General features: G+C 42.3%; 1 protein-coding gene across 1 annotated transcript in view; it reads right to left on the bottom strand.

Annotated features, from left to right (window-relative positions):
- Heatr1 (HEAT repeat containing 1) overlaps nt 1–21,474 on the bottom strand; it is a 46,705-nt gene that overhangs the window by 8,132 nt on the left and 17,099 nt on the right. Inside the window, exons 17-35 of the mRNA XM_013353142.2 lie at nt 21,105–21,296; nt 19,951–20,134; nt 19,673–19,809; nt 18,289–18,481; nt 16,656–16,825; nt 16,107–16,265; nt 14,339–14,581; nt 13,662–13,793; nt 9,709–9,812; nt 9,418–9,561; nt 8,668–8,786; nt 8,454–8,575; nt 7,596–7,724; nt 6,126–6,356; nt 5,620–5,746; nt 4,946–5,106; nt 1,479–1,525; nt 1,067–1,190; nt 331–471 (exon numbers count right to left, since the gene is read on the bottom strand). Coding sequence (XP_013208596.1) covers nt 331–471; nt 1,067–1,190; nt 1,479–1,525; nt 4,946–5,106; nt 5,620–5,746; nt 6,126–6,356; nt 7,596–7,724; nt 8,454–8,575; nt 8,668–8,786; nt 9,418–9,561; nt 9,709–9,812; nt 13,662–13,793; nt 14,339–14,581; nt 16,107–16,265; nt 16,656–16,825; nt 18,289–18,481; nt 19,673–19,809; nt 19,951–20,134; nt 21,105–21,296 — 2,859 coding nt within the window. The remainder of the gene's footprint in view (nt 1–330; nt 472–1,066; nt 1,191–1,478; nt 1,526–4,945; nt 5,107–5,619; nt 5,747–6,125; nt 6,357–7,595; nt 7,725–8,453; nt 8,576–8,667; nt 8,787–9,417; nt 9,562–9,708; nt 9,813–13,661; nt 13,794–14,338; nt 14,582–16,106; nt 16,266–16,655; nt 16,826–18,288; nt 18,482–19,672; nt 19,810–19,950; nt 20,135–21,104; nt 21,297–21,474) is intronic.

The following is a 21,474-nucleotide window of genomic DNA, read 5'->3' as shown; positions in this document are numbered from 1 at the left end:
CTAGAACTCACTATGGAGTATGAACTTGAGAGCCTCTTATCTTGAACTGACCTAGAACTCACTATGGAGTATGAACTTGAGAGCCTCTTATCTTGGGCTTCCATTTCTAGTTCCAGCTACATTCCTTACAGCAAGCGGAAGTATTAGGTTGGAGTCCACTTTAACACACCTTCAGCATGAGAATGAACAACACACGTCTGTCCCACAGAAACACACACAGTATGCCAACCCAGAGAGCAATATCCTCCCAGTTTAAACGGTGTACCTGAGAAGACAGCTCTGCAATAAGCAGACGGAGGGATGTGGGTTTGGAAAAGGATCCTCACTCACCATTTTCTTCTTCCACAATGTGTTCTGCTGTAGCTTGTTATTCAAAAGATCCAGAGCTTTCCTACGAACAGATGGCAGGGGATTGCCTATCAGCCCTCTGATGACATAGATGAATGTTTCTGTAGGCAACAAGGCATTGACCTATAGAGAAGGGAACGATTAACACAAAAGAGAAAAGCAACTCTGTAATATCTGTTTTTATCATTTTGACAAAAAGTATACCTATGTAGCCCAGGCTGGCCCTAAACTCGGATTTGAGTGCAGGGACTATATACATATACCACAAATCACAATGTCCAACTCACACTCTTGTTTATCGCAAGCCCCGTGGTACCAGACATTTTATACAGAATTCTTACAAGAGCTCTCAGGTAGTTATTACTAATCACAAACAAAACTGAGAACCCTACACTAGAAGGAAGTAAACTACCCCAAGCCATGTCCTAACTTCAAGGGCAATCATTTATCTATTACATCTAACAGTGGGGCATTCTATTACCCCACTGCAATGAAGCAGAGCATCACACACACACGATAAACCCTTCATCAGATTTACTGAGCACGTGTCTCATGGGTAGGAAAACACTTGCTTTCAGACAAGGAGCACTTGAGCTTCCTCGTATCAACAAAAGGTGTCGCTCCAAGTGTATGGTTAAAGTGGAAGTTTAAGTCAAACAATCCTACAATGGCATAAAAACTGGTGACAATGACGAGTAGGGAGAAAAGTGAAGCCAACCTTATCCAGCGTGTCGTAGGCTTTGCTGAGCAGGGCTCTCCAAAACTTCACAGTCTGTTTGTCTGCATTCTTTTCCACGGACTGAGCTACTGTGTTAATGTAACCAAGGACTGTCTCCAGCAACCTACAACAGAGGCACACTCAGAAAAGGCAACCTGGGACCTCAGAATTCCTTCAGGAGGGAGGGGAGGGGCAGTATCCTCACTCTGCTTCTAGGTTATCTAGAGGATCACCAGTCCAGGGAATCTTCACTGTGGCTCGGAGCCAAGTATTTAGGGCAAAGAATATCTTCAGCGAAAATGAGAAAGGCAGGGGCAAAGTGGCAGTAAGATAGACTGCGTATCTGTTACGCCCTTCCACTTCCTCTGCAAGTTTGAGTTATTCCCCAAAAAGGAAAAAAAGAAAAACATACCTCTGTTCCAGGCCATGCAGGATCTTAGGACCACCACTTTCAACTACCTACGAACGGAAGAAGCTCATGAGAACAGTATGGATGCTGACGATGGCATCACTTGATACAGGTTACACAAACAAATTGTTCCCATCATCCCGCCCCTGGAACTGTTCTCATATGACAGGCTGATTAGGTTCAGATGACCCTTACTGGCTGCAGCTGATGACTGGGTTTGCCTATCTGTAAAGCACAGCAAGATTCAGAAAAACACAGCAGCACGCAATGCTTCTTTTATGGAAGTGACCCTGTGAGCTCATACACTTAGGGTAATTGCTTCCTGGTCCACTCTTCCTGTATCCCAGACCATCAGACAGCCTGAATCTGCCATTAAGTTTTTAGATAGTGGTTGGGTAGTGGCAGCACACACTTTTAATTCTAGCACTCCGTAGGCCAGCCTGGCCCACAGCAGTTTCCTAGACAGCCAGAGCTATACAGAGAAACCCTGTCTCAACAAAACAAATAAATCGAACCCCCACCCCGGCAAACCCCAAACCAAACCAACCGAACCCAAAGTTTCTAAACTGCATATACATTAGATTATTAAGAGCCGTGTATGGAAGTCTATCTTGCTCTAGTTCCTTCAGTCTGGTGACATATCGTTCCTCTGTAGGTACATTTAACCACTTCCTTATATTGCTAGATAATTTATGTTTTTTTTCCCCTCTCATAGATTGAATACCACCCCTTACCTAAAATGCTTAAGATGAGACCTGCTTCAATTTCAGATTTTTTTTAATTTTGGAAACTTGCATACAAACGATAGTAAGGATGGGACACATGTCTAAACATGAAATTACCTTATTGTCTGAAGGTAATTTATGCTGTGATTCTCCTGTGCTTCTGTTTGGATGTTGACCTGACACAGGAAGTCAGGTGTACAATTTTCCACTATGGTGTCAAGTAAGTGGTTTCGAAAGTTTTGAATTTTGAAGCATTTCTGCCAAGTTCAGATCAGGGGTGTCCTCCTGTACTAGTGAAGCTTGAGGGCGGTTATAAGTCTCGTAAGCAACTAGGCAGGCTTTACTCCCCTCTGACCCCACTGCAATCTGCCAAATGCTTTCTGAGTGGCTGCCTGCGCTCATACACACTCCTCACATGCACGCACATCCTCCTGAAGTGGCTGCCTGCGCTCACACAAACTCCTCACGTGCATGTCCTTGTTGTGGGAGCTGCGGGTTGCATTCCACCACCCAGCTCCTGCCACCGGTTAGCTTTACCGGAAATAACAACACACAAACTGTATTCATTTAAACACTGCTTGGCCCATTAGCTCTAGCCCTTACTGGCTAATTCTGATATCCCCATCAACCCATCTCTAATAAACTGTAGAACCTGGGAAAGATTCAGCATGTCTGACCTGGTGGCTTGCTTCATCGTGTCTGCCTCTGAGAGGAGCTGCATGATTTCTGAGCTCACTTCCTCTTCCTCCCAGCATTCTGTTCTGTTTACTCCGCCTATCTAAATTTTAACCTATCAGGGCCAAGGCAGTTTCTTTATTTAACCAATGACCTTCTTCCATCACGTCCTCCTGAAGTGGCTGTCTGCGCTCACACACACCACCCACCTGTACATCTTGTCTTGTAACCTTGTATCTCTCGGTATGAACAGCTTTGCCATTTCTGCCACTTTGAGGGGCAGCTTCTCACTTATTCCACATTTCTTGATTTGCTCACTAGGGCACTTGAGTTGTACCAAGTATTAACTAGCCATTTAAGGTTCCTCTTCATAAAAACTCTATTCTCTGTCAGTGTTGTAATGGAAACATGATTTTACCCACAAAATGCAGTAATCTAAGTCTACAGCTTTCTACTTTGCCTATGGTGGCATTGTGGTGAATCAAAGCTTGAAAGAAAAATTATTTCTCCTTTGATCACAATGTTGTTGTTCTCCTTGATTTTCTTTTAAGAGTTCTAGGTGTTGCTTTTCACATCAAAGTTCTTACTATACCTAAATTTATCTGATGTACATGGTGTGAAAGCAGACTCACCTTTCCCCATAAATAGAAACAAACCATGCCAGCGTTAGTACTTGAACAGCTCTTTCTTCGTGGACTTGTAAACCTTCTGCACTCTTCCTACCCACCTCCACCTAGATCTGTTTCTCCTCTTGGCCATCAGTCACAGTGACTCATCTGATTACTCTTTCTCTAACATTTTGCGTAACCCTCTGCTTATCAATATCATATTTTAAAGTTAACTGGGGAAGTGCAGTAAACTTATATGTTAATCTAGAGAGAACTAAACTCTTTGAACAGTGGGTTTTTAAAAAAAAATCTAGTGTGTGTGTGTGTGAATGTGCTCTCGTGCATGCTACAGTGCACTGTGGAGGTCAGAGGACAGCTTGCAGGAGTGGGTTCTCTACTCCTACTATGTGGGTACCTAGGATCAAATTCAGGTCATCAAGCTTGGCAGCAAGCATCTACCTGCTGATCCTTCTAGCCAGCTCAACAGTATGCTTTATCTTCATATGCATGAACACTGTCTCTGTTGGTATTCAAGTATTCTTTTTGCCCTTTAAGATCCTGGAAATTAGCTGGGTGGTGGTGGCTCATGCCTTTAGTCCCAGTACTTGGGAGGCAAAGGCAGGTAGATCTCTGAATTCCAGGTGAGCCTGGTCTATAAAGCAAGTTCTAGGATAGCCAAGGCTATACTGAGAAACCCTATCTCAAAAAGAAAAAAAAATCCTGGAAATTCTTTCAGAATATTCTTGGCAACATTTCTTTAGGCTGAATTTTCAGTACCTTATTTATGTTGTGTTGTTTATGAAGTTTTCCCCTACAATTTAAATACAATAGTAGCATTCTATAGAGGTGAGATAGCTGGTTATCTTGTGGAGATAACCCTACCACACCAAGTCTATTAGGAAGTCGCAGAGCTCAGGGATAGGTCTAAGAGACTGCTGATACTTTTTCCTGATTCTCATGCTCCACTTCTTTTCTTGCACAGAAGGGACACCAGAAGGCACCTTAGCTCCTGACTTTTGGAGAGGCACCAACACTTTCTCCATGACCATGTTATAAACCATAGTTTCCTTTCTCAAAGGGTTATCAGATGGCCGTGCTGTTCATTATCTTTCCTCAGAAGCAGGAGGTTTATGTACTGGGCTGGCAGACCCTTGGTTGTTAGCAGTCTGGGGCTGGCATGAATAATGCTATCCCCGCTTGCCTGGGAAGGCCTGTTGCTGTGCATCCTCACATGCTTCTGCTGAGCCTATGCTGCCTGAGAATGAAGTCACTGGGTCTCAACTCTGGTGGGCAATGTCCAGCAGGTCTGCATGGAGAAGCTTACTGTTTCCCCATTATCTTTCTTGGCATGCCTCATATTTTCAAAGACATTTGCCAAGCTATTTTTTGCAAGTCTAAAACATCATTCTTTGGCAAAAGCAAGATCACTTTTTAGCATAAACCCACTTAAAGTACACATCACCTTTTTAAGGAAATGATTAGAAGCCAGGAGTTGGGCCATGAAGGACACTGACAAATATTTAAAATGCCGAAGTTGCTTGCTTGTGTGCGTGTCCACCTTAAAGACTGGTAGCATCTCGTCTTGTACTTCACTCTTACTAGACATTGTCTTGGGGTTGGCTTCTGAAAAACAGAAACAACACAGACAACTTTACTCATCTTCAACGCTAATTTGTCCACTGAGCTTTCAGGTGTGGCACGGGGAGCGGGATGCCATCTCAGAGGGAACTGTGCTCAGATAGGACACCAAACTCCTCTACCAGGGCAGTGAGCAATGGGCACACATTCACTGAGGAAGCAGCCACCCCACAGGCCTGAGAAGTGTGGGTCAGTAGGAGCAGAAAATACAACACAATAGGAAAGTGGAGACATCAGACACTCTAGCTCTGGATGAGTTCCTGAGAGCTGAAGCCACGTCCATGTGAAACACTGGCCTAAAAAGCTGAAGCTGTGTATCTCAGAACTTCTAAAGAGCTGCTATGGTGTTAGAGTAGGGTGCGGTCAGGTCTTTGGTAGGCCACTTAAAGCCCACAGATCTTGATCTGTGGATACACTAGGTTCCAAGGACTGCCTCATTCTTTCTGCTCCTTCTCAGCTCTCAGATTAGATGGTAGCCAACACCTGAGCCATGCTTACCTTCTTTTTCCTCTGGCAGCTTTTCCAGATACTGGAGGATAAGCATCAAGCTCTGGACCTGATGCTGGACACTGAATTCACAACAGACGGAAATCCAGAACTCAGTATCTGCCTCTAAAATAGCATCCTGTTTAGAAAGAAAAGGAAAAGGTCAATAACTGCCTAACAAGTACATCAGTAAACATATTCTAGGGACACACTCAGAACACATCTGTCACCAGATGAAAGGTGTAAAATCCCTTCAGCTATTCAAAGAACTGCACAGGAGCCCAGAACCACGGGTGAGGCTCCAGACCTGTTTCTTAGAAACAGTCAAGGGCTCTTAGAAGATGTTTGTTTAAAGATGTTCCGGGTCTACATATTCTGAACGCTTAAGAGAAACCAGGAACTGTCCTGAAGAAGCCTCTGGGCGAGCACTGTCAAATGATGCACATTAAGCTGAACAATCTCCCAAAGCCCACGTGACATCACCCATTCCCCTTTACCAGCCCACCCAATATTCTGACCTTTTCTCCATAAGCAGCCACCAGCACTGTTTTGGTGACATACTGTTCAAAAAGCAGGACGAGGAGAATCCACAGGAATTTTTCTGCGCCTAGCGTGTCAACAAGCTGAACAAGGATAGGCAGGCGCCTGTGCTCTGGCACATGTGGAAGAGCATCCACAAACACACCGATGATTTTCACCACAATCTCTTCAACATTTCTAGTGACTTCTATAGAGTCCCCAGTATCAGACTGCAAAAATCAAGCAGGGAACCGAGTAAGCACTAATAACCTTTTTCCAAAACCAGCTTGCAGAGGGACTAGACCAATCAATGAAAACTCAGTGAGTGTCTGTCTTATCTCAGGTCCCACTTGGCTCTGAGGGAAATATAGCATAAGGTACTGACTTTGCCTCCCTGGAGTTATCTGTACAAAACAAGATGTGCACACACAAGCACAACAGAAGGCAGAAAACACTGCACAGGCATCCTCACATGGGCAGAATCTAAGTAGGCCCAGCACAGAAAAGCCAACAGCTCCCCACTGCTGTCGGAGCCACGTTCAACTCATTTTACTCTGGTACCCACAATCAAAACACAGTGACCGAGTGAGAGGCTGAATCAAGGAACTGAAGGACTAAGCCCCAATGCCATCTAATTCTACCAACAAGTCCCTGCCAACTGGCACTGTCCCTCTCCACACACAGTGTACGTGCTCTTTCCCATACTTCAGATGGCGCTGCCATATTTCTGTATAAACTGTGCCCTCCCTTTCATTGGTTCAAATCCTATTTCTTACTAATTTTTCTGGTTATCTCAGACTATGTAGACATTTTCTTATTCTCAACCCTTTATCAAACAATGTACATATACAAACAGAAGCATACAACAGGCATACGCCCTCCAGATACCAATGCATTGAACACAGAGGAAACACCAAACTAACACTGAGAATTAAAAGGAGACAGTATGAAGTCAAAAGCATTACAAATGATATTAAAAAGTGGGGATAAGAGATAACTACCCTTTTTTTGCTTGAAGCTACTTTTCATCTCCTATATTTGTTTCCCACCGGTAAAGACAATATTCTCTGAGTCTTGGCTCTCAGACCATGTTTAGAAAACCCGTATTAAATTGAATGCTAATAAGTTTGACAATGTAGCTGTAAAAGTTCCTTTCTCTTATTTTTTCTTTACTGTATTCTCGATCTAAAAAGCTCATTATCAAATCATGAAACAGTCAATATAAAGTTACTCATCATGATGTCAAAATGCTTTCATGGCTACACTACTGTCACTCAGTGGAACCAGATTTAATGTACTTGAGGGTAGGACCAGAAGATGTTAATTTGTAAGCCCATTTGCTGGCTTCACCATTATAAAATTCAGGACACAGAAGAATCAGAATATTTCCAGACTGGCATTTACACAAAATTGTAAAAATTATAAAAATGAAAGAGTAAAACAATGATGGCAGCACCCAAACAGCTTACCTGAATAAGTGCTGGAATGACCATTTTCACTGTCTTGCTAATAACTTGAAAACTATAAGCATCATCTAGGCGCATGACATTGGCTCCCATGAATGTAAAAATAGACATGATATTATGAAGAACTTTATCCTGAAATAAAGCACAATTTTCACCATTTTTCTATTTTAAATACCAAAGATTTATTCTTTTAAAAAATCACCAATTAAAAATAGCGCTATCTTCCCTCAAAAACAGGCAAGTGGCTGGGGCTAGGGTTATAGCTCAACAGCAGAGCGCCTACTTAGTACACTCAAGGACTGAGGTTAATGCTCTACACCACCAGAAATAAAAACAAACAAAAATGGGCAGAGCTTAAGTTTCCAAATATAAATGGTTAAAGAGAGCAGGGAAAGCAGATGAACAAGAGACTGTGATATTAGATCGACAAAACCCACTCTGCATCCATTACCATGGCTAGGAGTTCTACAAGGATGGCTGTCACGTCTTCATGAGGTAGATGATAATCAAACTCAGGTTTTGTCTTGTCTGTTTAGAATCTTCTGGGGATTGGCAGGCTAATCTTCCTGGATGTTACTATGTCTGTGTCAGCACCGTATGAAGAACTAACCACATACCACAGCTCAAGCTTCACCACATCCCAGTGAGAAAAGTTACCATCATTCTACTTTACTAACTGAACCTGCTGCTTCCTCTTTTTTTGGCTACACTGGGAACCAAATCCAGGGTCTTACATCTGCCAGACAAAAACTCCATTGAGCCCCACCCCTTGCCTAATGAATTTAAGTCAGTACACACCAATGTATTTCCATGGAAGAAAAGACCTGAAACAGCCACTCAAGTCTTAAACCTTTCACTTACCGGAAATATCCCAGCAACAGTACCCAGGAGCAGAAGGGCCTGGTGGTGAGTCTGCGGCATCTCCGAGAGGCGGATACACTGCACTATCAACTCTACATTGAACTTCTCCTCATCTACAATGTCTACAGTGGAGGGAAAGGAAAAGGTCTGTAGCTGATACATTCATGTGCAAAGCAGATAGTTTTTCTGCCCTTCTCTTCTGCCAAGCACATACCTTTAGGTATTCTGCCACCATCTGGAGAGAGTTTTTGGCAGATGTTGAGCAAACAACTCAGAATTAATTGTTTAGTGTATTCCATGTTTCCCTGTTCCGATGACAAAGGTTCTAAACACCTTGGGGGAACCACAGGAGAGAAACAAATGTAAAAGTAAAATGTAAAAGTTAATCCAGCCACATTAGTGACCACTGTCCAGAATTTATTCAATAGGGAATAAAGAAAAGCCTATCATTTAACAGTCTAATATGTAAGGTTTTAAACTCTAGGTTTTTTTTTCCTCATATAACCAAGTACAGATCAGATGATTTCTCCTCTCTATGTACTTTCTTTTCCCTAACCTGCTAACAATCTTCCAACAAATGTGGAGAATTATTTTACTTTTTTAATGACAGCACACTCCTCAACTCAATGGCAAACCTCTACAGCTGTACTTTCTAATAATTTACAATTAAACTATAGCAGGTGTTATATAGCATCCTCAAAATACAAGTGAGGCGGCCCAGATATGGCACTGGAAATTAAGTAGGAAAGCAGGCAGATGAGGCCAACCACCGCACAACATAGGAGGCCAGCTATGGAAATCGGTAACAGTAACTAAAACCATTCTTCAGTATTTCAACTACAGTACAACTCCCTTTAATGGACAGACAGTCAAAACAAGAAAAGTATTCCAAAAGAGAGAGATAAACCAAAGCGGCAAAATTTCTACCACTCTATTATCTCACAGACCAAAGCCAAGCCCTTACCTTGACAGCAAGTTAAAGAGAGTTGGAATCAGTATCTGAGGGCTTTTGAGCTTCTTTTTGTGCTGCAGTAACTCCAGGATGAGGGTGACTCTCTGCCAGTAAGGGCCCTCAACTTCTTGGACAGATTCTACTTCTTGTGATTTTCTGGACAACAGAGGAGAAAAAAAAGACTGAAAATGCAAACACCATTATGTGTGTTTATGTAAAATGGGTGGGTTTCTAGAAGTCATGATCAGAGCAGCCAGAGCCTAAGGAACAGGAGCAGGGCCCCTGGTGTGTCAGAGCGCTTACTTCTGCTGCATTTTCTGCCTTCTTGTTTGCTGAATTGTGCCCAAAGATTTGGCTTTATCTCGCGGCTCCAGTTCTATTCTGACTTGTTCAGCATCAACAGAAATCTGAAATATTGAAAGAATGCCTAGTGATATAATTCACTGGGACAAGATTACAGCAATAGTTGTAATTAAATTATCAACTTCAAAATAAGATCAAAACATTACTACAATGAACAGGACTACACAGGTTGATGAAACAGTCCGCTTTTATGTCATTATGCCCTGTGAGGCCTGCCCAGCCCCCAATACAGACACTACTAATGGCCTCTTATGCATTATTTAGGGTGAAAACTCAAATACTCAGCTGAATAGATTACTCTGGTATCTTGGAATCTACTCATCTCAGTATATGCTTATTTCATCATATGCTATGGACTCATTGTCACTAAGTATAAAAGATTGTTCTGATAATCACACTTGCCTTACAGCCAAGGCTGAGCTTATATTAAGCTGATATGGCATGCTTGAAAATATGTCTTCTTTGGTTTGTCTGCTTTTGGATTTTTGAAAATAGGGTCTCAGTATGGAGCCTAGGCTGGCCTTGAACTTGTAATCCCCCTGCCTCACTCTTCCAAGTAGGATTAAGGGTGCATCAATCTCTGGCTTGCAAATATTTCAAGTGTACAATAGTCTACTGTGGAAGATGAAGTAATGAGAGTAAAAAGCTCCCTTTCACAACTTTTGAAATATCTTATCATGGTCCCACTGGCTGTGTTTCAATTGAAAAGGATCTACTTATCATTATATTATATTTAAAGTCTGCTGAAATGCTATCTCTATGATCCTAATTATCCCCATTTCTTTAAAATAAAAACAAGAAGCAGAGGTGGTCCCATGAAAAGGGTTTAACTGAAGGGCCAGAATGGCACCCTAGCTCTGCAAGCCTCCTGCCCTCCCACTGTCTGATGTAACCTCAAGAAAAAGCAGAAGGGAGGATGGTTCCAACCAAAGCTAGCCCACACTCGCCAGCACGAATCTAACTTGGAGGTTCACTTTAGCTGAGCCCTCTTGCCAGCACACACTTGTTTTCTACGGGGTCCTGGATCTCTGTTACAGGCATCTCACAATTTCACGTTCATCCCTCTGTGGAAAGCACCCTGGCTCTACATGCCAAAACAGATATTTCTCACTAACTGGAAAGAATAACAGATTCTCACTCAAAGAGACTATTTAGATATGGGGTAGAAACAAGAAATCTTTTTTTTCTCCCAAAAGTTCTGAGCACCACAAGTAAATATTTAGACCCAATTCAAAGAAAAAAAACTGTCAAAAGTATTTGTGAGATATTCATTAAAATATGACTATGGACTGAGTAATAAATGATGTCAAGGAATTCTGGCATTTTTTTTTTCAAGTATGGTGCAGTTGTTGTGAGAAAATGGCCTTTTTTGGTTTTTCGAGACAGGGTTTCTCTGTGGTTTTGGGGCCTGTCCTGGAACTAGCTCTTGTAGACCAGGCTGGCTCTGAACTCACAAAGATCCACCTACCTCTGCTTCCTGAGTGCTGGGATTAAAGGCGTGCGCCACCACCGCCCGGCAAGAAAATGCCCGTTTTTAAAAGGTGAAAACTGACATGCATAGGGATGGAAATTAAATGTTCTAGACTTACTTTAAAATACTTCCGCAAAAAAAAAAAAAACAAGAAAAATCTGTTAAAGATTTGAGAACTAAATCTGGAGATTATAATTTCACTATTTTTTAAATTAACTATTTTATGTGTATGGGTGTTTGCCTGCATATACATCTGTGTACGACCTATACGCTTGGTATTTGTGCAAGCAGGAAGAGGATGTCAGATGCCCTGGAACCAGAGTTATAAACCATTGTAAGCAGCAATGTCGGTTCTGGGAATCCAACCCAGGTCTTCTGGAAGAGCAAGTGCTCTTAATTATGGAAGCCATCTCTCCAGCTCTGAATTTCATTAACCTTATTGTTGCATGCATTCTGTGACTGTGGAATGTGTGTGTGTGTGCAAGTGCAAGTGGTGAGCCAACATACACATCAAAAGTCTTCCTTGAGGGCTGGAGAGATGGCTCAGAGGATAAGAGCACTGACTGCTCTTCCAGAGGTCCTGAGTTCAATTCCCAGCAACCACATGGTGGCTTACAGCCACCTATAATGAGATCTGGTGCCCTCTTCTGGCATGCAAACAAACATGGAAGGAATGTTATACATAATAAATAAATAAATCTTTAAAAAAAAAAAGTCTTCCTTGATTGCTCTTCACCTTATTTGAGGTGTCGCTCACCTGAACCCAGAGCTCAGCCACAGAGCTAGTATACCTGGCCAGCTTGCTCTGAAGATCCTGTTTTTGTCTCTCTCTTTCTCTCTCTCTCTCTCTTTTTGGAATCAGGATTTCTCTGTGTTGCTTTGGAGCCAGTCCTGGAACTCACTCTTGTAGACCAGGCTGGTCTCGAACTCACAGAGATCCACCTGCTTCTGCCTCCTGAGTGCTGGGATTAAAGGTGTGCACCACCACTACCAGGCCTGTCCAGGATTAAAGGTGTGCACCACCACCACCAGGCCTGTCTTTGTCTTTTAAGCACAAGAACTACAGATGGGCTACAATGCACAGCAGAATTTATGCAGGACACAAACTCCATTTCTCACACTCATATGGCAATCACTTTATTCACTGCACCTGCCATTCTCTATTTCAGTCAATTCAGGAAATGGAATAATCCACCCCAATGTAGCTAGGTTTCAATATACATAAAAAAGTAACAAGCAGTTTCAATTCCATCTTATACATTATGTATCTATTTAAGTAAAATAAGGTCACCTTGCTCAACATCAAGCCCCTCATAATTCCCTATTCTTCATGAAAAAGGCAGCCATACCTACTGAGTAAGAACCAAAATAAGATAACCATATGCCCTAACTTATTAAAAATATATACTTCATATAACAATAATAAAAAAAAAAAGGTGAATAGCCTCGCCCCACTTTGTTTGTCCTGTTTCCTGCACTTGGATGGTAACATGTGGTCTCTCAGCTTCCTGCTGTATCTGCCTGCCACCATGCCTCCCTCACCATTATGGACTCTCCCTTTAGAACCATTTGTGCTGCGCTCAGTCTTGCTCAAAGAAGCTTCCTATACAGAGGGTAGTAGTTTTTGCAAAAGACCCCTAGCCATTCAAAAGACTGAAAGTAAATGACTGTGAATGTCAGCCACAGATGGGACGTCTGTACTGACCGCCTGTACCAAACAAGGCTCGAGGAACTTGGGGTAGTGGGCAGAAATCATCTAAGACTGGAAAGACGGAGAATGCTGTGAAATGCTGGACTCCCACACGAACTCACAGCAGCTGTGCTTACCTGCACGCCTTTAATCGCAGCACTCTGAACTCTATGAGTTCGAGGCCAGCCTGGTCTACAGAGTGAGTTCCAGGACAGTCAAGGCTACATAAAAGAAACTCTGTCTCAATAACTGGAAAAAATAAATTTTTAAAGCATGAATGGGAAGGGGCTCCTGAGGTTCCATGCCTAGCTGAGGAGCCACGACAGCTGATGGCTTCTGAGAGGGGGTGCCCACTGGCATGCTGCCTGTGCCCCACACCCATTTACATGGTGACAGAACTGATCAGAATCAGTGGACTGTTTCTTTTTTAAAAAGGGCTTGAAGCTGGAAAAAAGATATATTGCTAGGGGCACAGGGGGAGGCAAAAGAAGTATGGTGTGGCTATGATTAAGATGCATTGTATAATCTATGAAAAATTTAAAGAATTCAAAAACAAAAAATAAATGGCAAAGACGTAAGATATGGGGTTTGTACCTCTTGAGCACATGCTTTCCTATGAATATTGTTAATGGTGAAATCTGACTCCAAAGGAACATTGTAAAATGCAGGGTAGTTATATGTTTTGTTAATTGGAAAAGACTAAATGTTTACAAATCACAGTTTGCAACTTACCCCTTTGAAAACACTGCCAACCATCTGAACACAATGGGAGTTTTTACAGTTCACCAGTAAGTCAAACAGCACACACAGAAGCTTCTGCTGCACCTTCCCGTCTAACAGAGCTGCAAAGAAGGGCTTTGTAATCTAGAAGCAGGAAAAAGCAAACAAATCCACGAGTCAGTAAACAGCCTCAACTAAAGATTTCTCCTCATGGTGTGTGTAATCCACGCATGTGCACCAGTCTGAGAAGAACTTCTGGGACTCAGTTCGCTTTCACCTTCACTTCAGTTTCACTTTTATTTTTATTTATTTATTTAGGTTTTTCGAGATAGGGTTTCTCTGTAGCTTTGGTGCCTGTCCCGGAACTAGCTCTTGTAGACCAGGCTGGCCTCGAACTCCCAGAGATCCGCCTGCCTCTGCCTCCCGAGTGCTGGGATTAAAGGCGTGCACCACCACCGCCCGGCTCAGTTTCACTTTTAAACTCAGGTTGTTGGGTTTGCACGCCAAGCTCCTTTACCTGCAGAGCCCTCTCACCAGCTTTTAAAAGCAAGTATTTTTAATGTTCTGCATATAACTTTTGTACAGTAGGTAAACTGTATCTCGTGCTTTTAAAAGTGTGTTCAAACCATTAATAATTTACAACTCAGTACATGCATGATCAAGTTGAGTTTCTGAAGGAAGCCACTGACCTTTTCAAGAGCAGTAATCTGAACGGTTGGCATTCCTGGGTGAAGCTCCTTCGTTGTGTGCACAGCCTTTATAAACAGGTCTAGACTCTTTGAGTCTCTATATAAAAGTGGAGCTGAATACTCATTGTATTTTCCCAGAGTGAGATGCAAAACAATGGCCTCATCTTTCAGGACAGCTGTGGGCTCCTTCTCCACCTTCTCTAGGAGTCGCTCCACCATAGGCAGCAGCTGGGCCAGCACCGTCTAAAGACAGAGAAGGTTAGTAGTAGTAACCGAGGCTCTTGTTCTGCTCAGGTGTGCTCTCACAGCTCAGCTTCAGTTCTTTACATTCTTTACAGGAGTGAACACATTCTAAGAACAGAAACTACAAACTAAAATATGAGTACAGTAATAGTTAGCATTTGCTAAAGTACTGCATTTCCCTCAATTTGGTATGATTAGTACTGATTCAAATGAGGTATGTAAAGGCTTTAATAGTTAAACCAGAAAGTCATAGCTCTTCTGACAAATCCAGTGATGTCCTGACTTTTAAACTTGTTCATTGACAACAGCCACAATCATCTGATTACATACCCTGTGTCTGCTCTCCTCACAGATGCAGATCTGAGCAACTGCAAAGAAAGATGGTCCAGAGCCCGAGAGTTGTTTCTTGATATCTGCAAAGCACTGTCCATAAGCCACTCCTCAGACAAAACCCTGGATACACAAGCCCCTCATATAACACGGCATAACTGCTTATATAATCTAGTCTCAGTTTTCTAAAAAACTTTTTTTTTTTTTTTTTTTTTTTTTTTTGGTTTTTTCGAGACAGGGTTTCTCTGTGGTTTTGGAGCCTGTCCTGGAATTAGCTCTTGTAGACCAGGCTGGTCTCGAACTCAGAGATCCGCCTGCCTCTGCTTCCTGAGTGTTGGGATTAAAGGTGTGTGCCACCACAGCCCGGCTCTCTAAAAAACTTTTAGTCACCTCTAGGTTAATCATAATAAATACTGCTGTATTTTTTGTTTGTTTGTTTGTTTTTGAAATAAGGACAAGAAAAAAGCCTGCTTATTTGCTATGGACATAACTTTTCTCCCAAACACTTCGATTCTGAGCCTGGCTGAACTAGAAGATTTGAACATCATAGACAGGAGTTGGATCATATTCACTATCTACTGCTTTATAGAAGAAATTTGTCAGCCTGTTAACACCAGGGACAACTCAGGGCTGATAACTGGGAAAAAGAAAAAGAAAAAAAAATCAAATAATTTTTATTCTATTTTACCCACTTTAATTCTCTGGATTTGCAGTCGGTCAAGAGCAACGGGAAGCATGGGCATTCAAGGTGTGGAAAGAAGGGAGTTAAAGCCCTGTTGGTCAGAGCAGACATTTCCTTCACATCACAGGCTTCCCTGAGCACATAGCGAAGGCTGTGCTTTTCCCTCCAAAAATTACATGAACCCGTGTATTTTGTAAATGAGAGAAAGAAAAAAAAATCCAGTTTTAGAGACTCTAAACATATTCCTTTGTAGAGGATTTCTCCTTAAAAAATGAACACAAGTTAAAACCTATTCTGAGATTAAGTTGCTGAGATTACATACTGAATTTAAAAATGAATGAGCACTCATGTGTGCTTTTTGAATCCTGAATCCTTCTTTCCTCCGTAATTCTTCCGTCCATGTGGTGAAGAACTACCACCTGAGAGCACACAGTTGCTTCCTCATCCTGGCAGCTACTTCTCAGGAAAGTCATGGAATATATAATCCACTGCACTCTGTGAAATCACTCATACCTCACTGTTCACGTCTTGAAATACTTTCATCAAGTCTTTTGCGATGTACGACGGGCAGTCATAAATGCCGTGAAGAAGGCTTCTCAGGGTCTCAGACAACTTCTGATGTGATTTCTGTTTCTCCTCTCTCTGTAGTTCATCAAATAACGTAGCCAAATCCTAGGTACCAGAAAGACAGAAGACTGTCTTCAAAAGGGGAAAGGAACTTTAAGGACTAAATGTCTTAACTATGGAAGTCTTTTCTAATGACAGGACACTGCTTACATCTTTTAATCTCTCTTCAAATAAAGTACCAACTGGAAAGGGTTTCAGTATCCAACAGCTGTGAACACTGTGAAGACTAAACATTAGTCTTTCATGCAAGAAAAGGACAACACAACTGAAACACAATATGTGACCTTTTAAAAAATGGCAAGAAGACTGAAGTTGCTGACACAAATTTTTAAATTAGTGGATTAATCCACCCAAATCCCTACAAGGTACAGGAAGGGAGCAAACTGCTCCTGTTCCATAGGCTCTCCATCTCAACCGTCTTTGACAGTAGTCTACCTGGACCACATAGGTAGCATCTGAAGTGATCTCCTCTGCCTTAGGAACCAGGTGCTCTATCACCAGCTGAAACTTCGAGGCTACTCCACTGAGGGCCTGGAGACACTGAACAGCAGCTCTGCGCACTTCTTTTACAGGGCTTCCCAGACTGAGGAGCAGAGACAGCACCACTAAATGAAATGGGAAAGAAGCTAGTGTCAAAGGTTCACGGTGACAGGTTTCCTTCTGGAGCACAGCTCCCTTGCATAGCACACATCTGGCCTATAAGACACCTGGTTAACATCCCTGGCACTACCCCATCCTGGCCATCATACACATATAAGGTTCCCTCTCAGACATCCCTCCTCTGAAGACTGTTCACTACCTAATTATTTCAGAAAAATGGTCACGTTTTCTCAAAACATGCAATTTGTCAACTGTCCTCTAATCTTAAGGTGTATGTTCAGATAGGCACACATGTATCTAAAGTGTGTTTTTACTCTTAAGCTGTCAGTGCTATTGAAGGACAGGATTTCAGAACAACGCTGCAACAGCCTCCAAATCCACTCCTGCTTTAGGAGCAGCAGGAAGTTACCATTGACTTTTACTATGGGTGCTTTGCAAATATTTAAATTACTGCTGATTGGTGCAGATTGTTGCTTTCATATAGTCCAGGCTAGCCTGAAACTTCAGATCCCTCTTCCTCCACTTCATAAGTGCTGGGATTACAGGCATTAGCCAATCAAAGCTGGCTCCCTGATACTTGACTTCATTTTTAGTGCAGAAATCTTACAATCTCTATCTATTTTTTTTTTCCTTCTAGGGTTATTGTTTGGTTGGCTGGGTTTTTATTGTTATTGTTTCCTTTTCTGAGATAAGGTTGAAATATAACCCATATATCCCAGATTTGTCTATAAAAGCTTTTCTACTTTTATCTTTGGCTCACAAAGGTACTGCCCACCCCGAAAACTCATTCAAAAAGTATCAAGCTCTGTATTTAGAGATCATATGCATCTGTCTTCTTCCAATATCAGTTAAATTTTATGTTACACCTTCATTTTAGGTGGAGAGTGACGCTCTTCAGTCCTGCTGTTTGTAGAGAGAGGTATATGTTAAGGAGGGCTGCCCATTGCCTCTGACACAAAGGAAGGAAAATATGTAATGCCAAACTGGAAACTTCAAATACTGATTTCTAAGCAAAGTACACATGCCTTCTCTGTGTAGAGACCAGTGTGTAGACCACACTGGCCTTGAATTCAGAGATCTATCTGCTCCATCTGCCTCTGCCCCCTCAGTGCTAGGATTAAAGGCATGTGCCACCACATCCATTTTTGTTTTTAACTTCTTATTACATTTTTAAATTATATTTTTTATAAATAAATAAAAATAAAGATATTTTCTGTATCTATATGTGGTGTGGTGTGGTGTGGTCACAACTGTGCTGAGTGCAGAGGTCAGATCTCTCCTTCTACAACGTGGCCAGGATTAAACTCAAGTGCCTTTGCACTCAACACCATCTCCCCCACACAGGGTCAATTATATTAAAAAATTAGGTTACCTCTATGCAATCAAATACAAGACTATAAACTATACTTCCTCATCTACTATATGTCTATAATGTACTAATTTAATGGTTAAATGTGATTTGTCATACCTGGAGATGCAGTAGATGCCAGCTTTTGCTTATACTGTGTATTCTGAGAAGAAAGCATCACAGAGCCTATGTAAAGAGCCTGAGTCTGCAGCTCTGACTTCACAGTGCAGTTAAGTGGATTTGAGAGACTAGAACCATAGGTCCACAAAACACAAAAGAACTTGAACACCTGAAGAACATCTTGTAGGTGTACCTAATCAAAAAAAAAAAGCAAACAAAGTGAAGTCTAGTTCTCACTCAGACAAACTACCCCCGGTTTTTTTGTTTTTTTTTTTTTGCTTTGTTTTGTTTTTGTTTTTCGAGACAGGGTTTCTCTGTGTTTTGGAGCCTGTCCTGGAACTAGCTCTTGTATGTTGCAGGAGGTCCTTTCACTCCTCCAGCCAATAGCCGCTGAGATACCAGCCCATTGGGGCGTGGTCTCTCTCTTTAAAAAAGCGGCCACTTCCCTCCTTACTCTCTCCTTTTTTTTTTTTTTTTTTGCTTCCTGCTCCGTTTCCGGCAACTGGACTCCTTCCTGATTGCGCAGAGGGCTGTTGTCTGGGATGGTGATCTGAAAGTTTTTTTCCCCTTTAAATAAATACCACCCTATTAATCATAATTCCAAACTGATGTGGGATTGTTTGTGACTTTCGCCTTCACTTGTAGACCAGGCTGGTCTCAAACTCACAGAGATCCGCCTGCCTCTGCCTCCCAAGTGCTGGGATTAAAGGCGTGCGCCACCACCGCCCGGCATTACCCCTGGATCTTTTCATTAATGTACAATAGGACATGAGTGATTTAATGCCATGTACCTTGAATCACTTCTTCAATATTTGGAATTTTAAGGACTTAGAAGGTGTCCTTGAAGAATGATAGTCAAGAACTCTACTATAACCTTACAGTTGAAAACACGGAACAGAAAAGATAGGGACACTAACTAAAAACCTAGACAAGAACGGGACCTGAAAACTTTAAGAAAGCATTCTGAAGGAGTGAGCAATGCTGGCAATGCTAAATACCATGGAGAGAGGGAGTCAGACAAGGACAAGAGCACACTGCTTGCAGCATGGAGGTAATACCGCCCAGGATAAGTTTCACGAGTGACTGCGTCTCCTGAATATCGTCTTTCAACACTAGGACAGTTTTCTCATCTACAAATGACATTTACAACGTGAACAGACTGGGCCGCTTTGATTCTTAAACACACTAGCCCATCCATAGGAACGCTGCAGGCTACTCTCGGCTCACTGTGCTGCCTGGCTGTCTTTACTATACTGCTCTGGAGGGGATGTTTGTCAGCACACTCCTCACTGCTGCAAAATATACTCCCATTAGTACTGGAACTGTGGTAATAAAATAACCTTCACCACCCGCAGCAGAATGCCTGTGAGGAGAAGCCCAGTACCTTCATGATAAGGCTCATCAGAACCCTGAAATGCATGGCGTCAGAAAACTCAAGCAGCAGTTCAAAGACACCAATGAGCAAGTGCAGGTAGCATCTGCTGTCGTCGTCTAGCTGCTCGGGATTCCACCATGTAGCATCTGCAGGGACATGGTGACAAAGAGAAGCAATGGGGAAACCTACATGAGCATGCTCGGGGAGCTTCGCGTTCAAGTGAGGTGAACTACGGAGTTAAGAACTCAGTGTTGCATCACATTTAAAGATTTATGATCGTGCCTTACCTGTAGGAAAAGATTTGGGAGCCTTCAAGGTAAAAATAAAACACTTCAGGGAAAATATCAGTAAAATGGCGTCCTCCATAGTAACCTTCTGAGCACGGTGGAGCTGCTGGACATAACGCGCCCACAGCTCTTCTGGCAATCCTCTGTTCAGCATCAGTTCCAGGTGCCACTCGGAGGGGATTTCCTGCAACATTAAAGGACACAGAAACTAGCACATCCTGAAAGGAGTTCAAACATGTGCTCTACGAGCAGATAGCAGCAGACGTGCACACGCTAGGAGGGATGATGGATTGACAACTGCATATAGTTGTCTATAGCATACACAACTGCGTGCGTGTATGGATGGGTAAGCGGCTGCAGCTGGACAGACTCTCCTAGTCCTCAGAAAGGGCATTGACAGAGCAATGTGAAACAACCTACCACCTACACGGAGTAAAACATAACTGCTCTATCCTGCTAACACTGCGGACAAATACAGCTCCAGCTGCTGCACCTCACAAGAGACAGACACTAAGAAGGGCTCACCTGGGCCACTTTTTAAAGTATGGAGAAGCATGTTCACATAATTTTAGCTAACAATGACTAAAATTAGAATTTTTAAAAATTCTGGGATATACATAAATATGAAAAAAGTGTAACAAGTGTAACTCAGTTAGCAAATCCTGTAATGGGCAGCCCTTTGGAGTTTAGAAGATAAATAAAAGAAAAATACTGCTGCAAACAGCAGATATTAAAACAATCTTGTTACCTCAAAATGGGACACTAGGTACAAATGGAAACAGGATCTTTAATAACACTGTCAGAGACAATGGCAGGCCAGACCTACCAGGACACTCAACTGTTTCCAATATAAAGAATATTCTTTCAATAAATACTATAACAGGTTTTCTTCAAGCCCTAACTCTGGAAGTGAGTTTGTCCTCACCAGAGTAGTTATGAGTGAAACCTGGATAGTGGCCTGACAAAAAGAGTAAAGAGGAGTCAGTCATGACAACCTGGAAATCTCGTGATCTGAATAAATCTGCTGCAAAAGCACGAGAGTACCTTGCCCGAAACCCACTGCCACCACTGCTTCCCACTCCCCAGCTAGATCCCCAGCACCCACGCTGTGCTGCACTCTGTACCCAGCTGTCTGCAGACACTGCACTCCTTACCACAGTAGCCATGATGCTTTTGAGCTTCTTTATTTTTTTCCGCAGTAAACTGAACACCCGAATAGCAAATGGAAAGCAGGTTTCTCTGAAGGATGAGCAGCAAGAAATAAGCACAGACATGATCACATGAAATGTCACTTTCTGCTTCAGGCTGCAGGACTCCTCTTCCCCAGCACTTATTAAATCTTCCACCTTGGGAAAGAAGCATTCTCCGTTACTGGTTAGTCATGATCTTTCCAGAACAAACTTTTCTAGATATCTTAGGCTGATCTATGTATCATGTATCATGTGAGATGACAAACAGCCTTTTAAAAAGCAGTAACCACTGAACAAACACTTAGAAATTAATGTACATAAACACATTTGACAA

Source organism: Microtus ochrogaster, unplaced genomic scaffold (assembly GCF_000317375.1).
Source record: "Microtus ochrogaster isolate Prairie Vole_2 unplaced genomic scaffold, MicOch1.0 UNK2, whole genome shotgun sequence".
NCBI lineage: Eukaryota > Metazoa > Chordata > Mammalia > Rodentia > Cricetidae > Microtus > Microtus ochrogaster.
The sequence above is the reverse complement of the archived record's forward strand: the minus strand, read 5'-3'. Positions and strand labels throughout refer to the sequence as shown.